This window comes from Coenobita brevimanus, chromosome 39, assembly GCF_032717465.1.
Source record: "Coenobita brevimanus isolate Jiangsu-jjx chromosome 39, ASM3271746v2, whole genome shotgun sequence".
In the NCBI taxonomy this organism is placed as follows: Eukaryota; Metazoa; Arthropoda; class Malacostraca; order Decapoda; family Coenobitidae; genus Coenobita; species Coenobita brevimanus.
This window is the reverse complement of record NC_136992.1, coordinates 25,126,566-25,132,522: the sequence shown is the minus strand read 5'-3', so window position 1 is coordinate 25,132,522 and position 5,957 is coordinate 25,126,566. Positions and strand designations below refer to the sequence as shown.

At 44.5% G+C, this 5,957-nt stretch overlaps 1 protein-coding gene across 1 annotated transcript in view; it reads left to right on the top strand.

The window, feature by feature from the left end:
- The window catches only part of LOC145396822 (tyrosine-protein kinase Src42A-like), a 45,113-nt gene extending 39,356 nt beyond the window's left edge, over positions 1-5,757 (top strand). The window contains exon 12 of the mRNA XM_080270108.1: positions 5,441-5,757. Coding sequence (XP_080126234.1) covers positions 5,441-5,757 — 317 coding nt within the window. The remainder of the gene's footprint in view (positions 1-5,440) is intronic.
- Positions 5,758-5,957: the final 200 nt, after the last annotated feature.

The window sequence follows — 5,957 nt, the reverse complement described above, 5'->3', positions numbered from 1 at the left end:
CTCTCTCTCTCTTAAATACCTAACTACACAAGCATTCCAATCTCTCTCTCTCTCTCTCTTAAATACCTAACTACACTAACATTCCACTCTCTCTCTCTCTCTCTACTAGCATTCCACTTTCTCTCTCTCTCTCTCTCAATTACATACACAGCAACAGAAAACGAACTTCCTTTCAAAGCCCCTTCCCATCTATGACGTCACTCTTACGTCACCACCAGACGATTTTCCTCAGCTCAGATTTTTGGGGACGGGGGGGTTAGAGACAGCCCTTCTTAACCCCTTCAACCCCAGTACCTCTCTCTCTCTCTTTAGACTCACTTACTAGACGATTTTTTTCATCTGACATCCCATGTTTTATCTTTTGATGGCTATAGACGATTCTGTTCAACTTTATTTTTTTTCTAGTCTTTTCTTACTATCAGACGATTTTATTCAGCTTATTGACGTCCTCTCAGCTTATTTCTACTTGTCAAATGGTGGTAGGTGGTGGCCATAACCATCCACTCGCTTGATGTAGTGCTGCCTACTTTTTCCTTCACCTTAATCATTCCGCCTATCGGCCCTACTCCCTCCCTTCCTATTGCTCCCTTTCCTCGTGTCACCTGTCGTTGTTCTTTCCATTTCAGGTGGCTCTACACTGAGTGACAAGCCTGATGGTTTCCTGTAAGTCTGGAAACCATTTACAACGCTGGGTGGTAACCGTATAACCGGATAATGGGGTGATGTGGAGTCTACTGTGGCGGCCCTGTTAACTGGGTGGGGAGAAAGAAAAGCGGCGTTCGCCCAGGAACCAAACCTCCACATATTTCCCCACGTCGCTACGTGCTGCCGACCGGAGGTTAATACCATACAACAAAAACAACAACAACTAGAGGTGCACTCATTGGAGCGCATCTCTCCAACAAGGGCAGCGTAATTTCCAAACCACTCTTCATAATGGGTTAGGTTTTCTCATCACTGATTAGGGTTTTACGAAAAGTGTTTTCCGGATCCAGAATCTGTAATACGACCCGGGTCGGTGCCAAAAGTTACCTGACTGTTCCCTGGGACATGGGCTGTCTTCCCGCCAAATTTGGTCCAAATATATATTTTAGTTTTGAGTAATCCTGCTAACAGACAAACAAACAAAATTAGAAAGCGCTCACAGATCGCATACCTCCTCCAATGCCATTGCCATTAAATAAGATGGGGATCCGTCCCAAAATTTAATTAATTCTTTCTCTGTCCATGGTCCACCTTTCCACAAAATTTCATTAACTTTCACTGGGAACTTTCGGAGACATTCTGCGGGATACTCCGGATCCGGCCGAAAAATTTTATCATAATTTTGTTCCTTGGGCCATGGCCCACTCTTCCACAAACTTTCATCAAAATCTGTCCATAACTTTTTGAGTAATTCCGCTAACAGACAGACAGACAGACAGAGACAGACAAACAAACAAACGCGGGGTAAAACATGACCTCTCTGGCGGGGGTACACAGGGGTGAAAACATACTCTTCTTGTCGGAGCGAAAAACTACAACAACAACTACTACTACTACTACAACTACCACTGCCAAACGATTTTATTCAGCTTTCACATCTGTTCGTAGTTTCGCTCCTGCCAGACGGTTTTATTCACCCTCTTGCCGCTGTTCCAGAATTTACTGTTGCTGGTTCCAGACGGTTTTATTTATACTCTTAACACCATTTCGTTGCTACTTATTCTGGTTCTAGCCTCGTTACCATCAAGGCTCTTTCCTTAAGCTGAATAAAATCGTCTGGAGGCAGTAAAAATAATGTATAGGTGAAGCCTTTCAACTGGGAAAGACGCTCTCTCTCTCTGCTTAAATACCTAACTAAACTAGTAATCCAATTTCTCTCTCTCTCTCTCTCTCAACAGATTTCAAGGTCAGAGTTCAAAATCATATTATTTGAAGTTTCAGACCTTAGAGAGTTCAAAAGTGGAGTTCAAAACTGGGAAGTTCAAAGTCACAGATCAAAATTCAGAGTTCAAAGTTGGAATTATAAGTTTGAGCTGAAATTTTGTGTTCAAAGTTGGAGTTCAAAGTAAGAGTTCAAAGATGGCGTTCAAAATCAGTGTTCAATATTGGAGTTCAAAAGTCAGGCTTCAAAGCTGGTGTTCAAAGTCAGTGTTTAAAGTTGGAGTTCAAAGTTAGTGTTCAAAGATGGAGTTCAAAGATGGAGTTCAAAGGTGGAATTCTAAGTTATGATTCACGGGCAAAGGTAAGAGACGCCAGACGATTTTATTCAGCTGAGAGGGTCATAGGAGCCCGTGTTGATGTATGGGTGTATCACTGCAAAACTCTACGGATATTGCCAGCCAGGTTTCTCTCTCTCTCTCTCTCTCTCAATGCATAAAGACAGAACTTGACAACTGTTCTCTAAAGGTGAACAAAATCGTCTGAAGGTAGCATAGATAATAATTATCATCATCATCATCATCACATCCGGACCTTCTATCGCACCCTAGGGTAGGGTGAATCATAATAATAATAACAATAACAATAATAATAATAATAATAATAATAATAATAATAATAATAATCGTAATATTCGTCGTCTCGTTTATAAAGCCGCCAACATACTTCCATGCGTCGGCCTTGGTCACCTAATTGCGACTCTCCACGCTGCTTGATCTCTGGCAGCCTTTCTATTCAGTCCCTTATCCCTGAAGTCACATTCTATGACCTCGTCCCAGGTCTTCTTGGGTCTGCCTCACGCCTCCCTACCCCCGACGTTAACACCTCTCATTTTCTGCACCCAACTGCCATCCTCCTTCACTCAACACACCCAAGCCGCCTCAGTCTACCCCTCCTCATAACAACACCAATACACTCCAGTCCCATCCTTCCTCTCAACTCTTCTGTCATAATCCTAGCCTCCCCAGGCCTCGCAATCAAGGACGAACAACACATTCATCTATTCACTGTTATTTTTGTACGTTTGAGCCTACGAATACTCTCTTCCTTTACTGCCCAGGTCTCACTACCATACAGCATTACACTCCTAACACATGTCGCATACAAAGATCCCATAGCACGGATTGAGCGCCCTCTCTGTGTTAGGATAGGCAACAGCTCCCTGAACTTCTTCCAACCCCTCCTCACTCTAGCCACAGAGCTAGCTACAGCCCCACCTCCAGCACATACCATGTCTCCCAAATAACAACACTCTTCCACACACAAGTTGAATCATTTCACGCCTGGCAATCTCCACATGCCCTCCTCCACACCCCTCACATATGAGATCAACATCATCGCTCAGTGTACCTGTAATACCAGTACATCTCTTACGCACCCACTTATCACAAACACTACACAGGATAGAGTTACTTCCCACGCCCTTCTGGCAAACTGCACATGGCCACGCCGACACCACCCCTTGATATCAAAACAAAACAATAATAATAATAATAATAATAATAATAATAATACTCGCCGAGTCCAAGGGGTGAAGCTATAAGACGTCACTTATATTCTTGCTGCCTCCAGACGATTTTCTTCAGCTCAGGGGAGACGCTTCTAATTACCAGGGTTAGACACAGCCTTCAGAAACCCATTCATTTTTGTTTTTACTGTAACTTGGCCTAAAATTGCCATCTCTCCATCTTGAATGTTGAGTTGTAACACTGGATACAACCTAGAATGTGGTGGCAGTCACGAAGAAGTGTAACGTCAGGGATGTTAAGCTGTAGTGCCGTCTTTCTCTACCACTGAGGTACGTGAAATAAGCCGCAACAGTGGAGACAATCATGGCCAATATAAAGTGAAAAGAGTGTACTGGGGTTCTCTCTAAGGCTGAATAAAGTCGTCTGGAAGCAGTAAAATTAAGTTCAAATGACGTTCTAGGACTGAAAGGATTAATCTAACTAAAACAACAACTTTTTTAATTTCTCTCTTATGAATGAAACGGTAGAGAGGTGGACTGCAATCCTAATGGACCCAGGTTCGAATGCCGGCTGGGATATAGAGCAGTTTAAGGATTTGAATTTCATAAAGCACAATACTGATCTACCAGAAGACCCGCCGACATACCGTAAAAATACCCCCGCTAATACCAATACACCAGCCCTGTATTTGACAGCCCTAGCATGTATTCAATATGGACGGTTGGTGTTACCGCCGAAGTGGTAACATGTGGAGGTGTATGGTATATAGGAGGACTATTGGGTCTTGGAAACAGGCTGTGAAACCTATGCCCAGAGTCGGACACATAAAAAAAAAAAAAAAATCCAGACGCTTATGTCCAGTTTGAGACTTTTCGAGCTAGAGGCTTAGATATATATTGCTTTCATGAACTGGACAAAATTACCCGACGAAACCGAGCAACACTTGAGCGGCCAAAACAACACAAGTAGTAACAACACTGACAGGCACGGCAGGAAATACACACCACACTTAACGCGGAGAAACAACAGTATTCCGAGGCGAGTGAAGACAGACAACCAAACTTTACACCAGAAAATGTTCGCCTGATAAGACAACCTCACACACACACACACACACACACACACACACACATCGCGCGCTGATGCAGTGGTAACGCTCTCGCTTGCCAACTGGTGGACGAGAGTTCGCGCCTCGCTCAGGTTGCGAAAAGTTCCACTGACGAAGTGGGTGGTTACTGTCCCCCTAGAGCAAGGGGACGGGTGTGTGCGTGTGTGAAGGTCACAGCCTTGCCCTTAGATCGGACTATATGAGCTCTCAGCTCCTTTCCGGGAGGGTAAAAGCTGACGATCACGACCATCAAGTGATCCTGACCTACCCGGTGAATTACACACACACACACACACACACAAAGCACCACGACAACACTCCAGCAATTAAACAACAGAACTGACAACAAAATTAGCACAGAGAAAACATTAGATTGAAACGCCTTTGTATCCACACTCTGCCACTGCACATACCCCTCTCGACTTTCTGTAACCCTTAACAGTATCATTAACTCACAAACAAGCACCTCCAAGACCCACACAAACATCACCTCCAAACACCCAACACACCCCTTCTTACACACCACAAGCAGACATACACTTGGACCACTACACAAACATAGGTCACTCCACACCAAAACAGTGAGTCTGAAAAACACTATTCTCTGCATTGACAGTCCTTTCCTCTCGACCACAGTGTAACCCCCTTCACTCCTGAACACACACTAACATTATCAAGAAAACAAGGAACTCTACAATCACAGGGCTGGATGACATAAGGAACCTACATCTGAAACATTTAGCACCACAAGACATTCAGGAACTCACAATCAACAGCAACTACTCTTACGAACACTGTAGCATTCCCAGCATTCGGAAACTTGGAACAATCATCACTATACGTAAACCAAGCAAGGGCCCAACACACCCTCCTTCGTACAAACCCATAACGCTACTTAGCACGCCATCCAACGTAACTAAACGCCTCATTCTTGACACAGTCCCTCCTCACATCTCCCTTGCTCCCTCACGACACGGCCTCAGAGCAATACACTCCACAAACACCTTACTAACCAACCTCCCACACCAAGCTTCTGACGGCACCGACTCCACACGACCCACAAACCCCTCACAACACCAGCCATTAGTAAAACCTTTGATGCTATCCCCGACGAAAACTAACCACCACAACCTACAGCACCAACACGAAGGCGACCACCGATCACTGGCATGTCAACAATTCATCTGGCAGGCAATCACATGCTACATTCCCAGGCAAGTCATCACGGACGAGACACTTTCCAACAAAGGTCCATAGGGTTACGATCCCTCACTCACCCCACTCGTCAGCCTATAAATGCATGATATTCCCACATCCCAACCACCCACAAAATTGCCTCATATGCAGATAGCATCACCATTATAACCACACACCACTTTAGAGACACAAGCCTGCACACTGCAATAAGATTACTTCAAAGCACTTCAGGTATGCGTGCTGACACTAGGTCCAGAAGA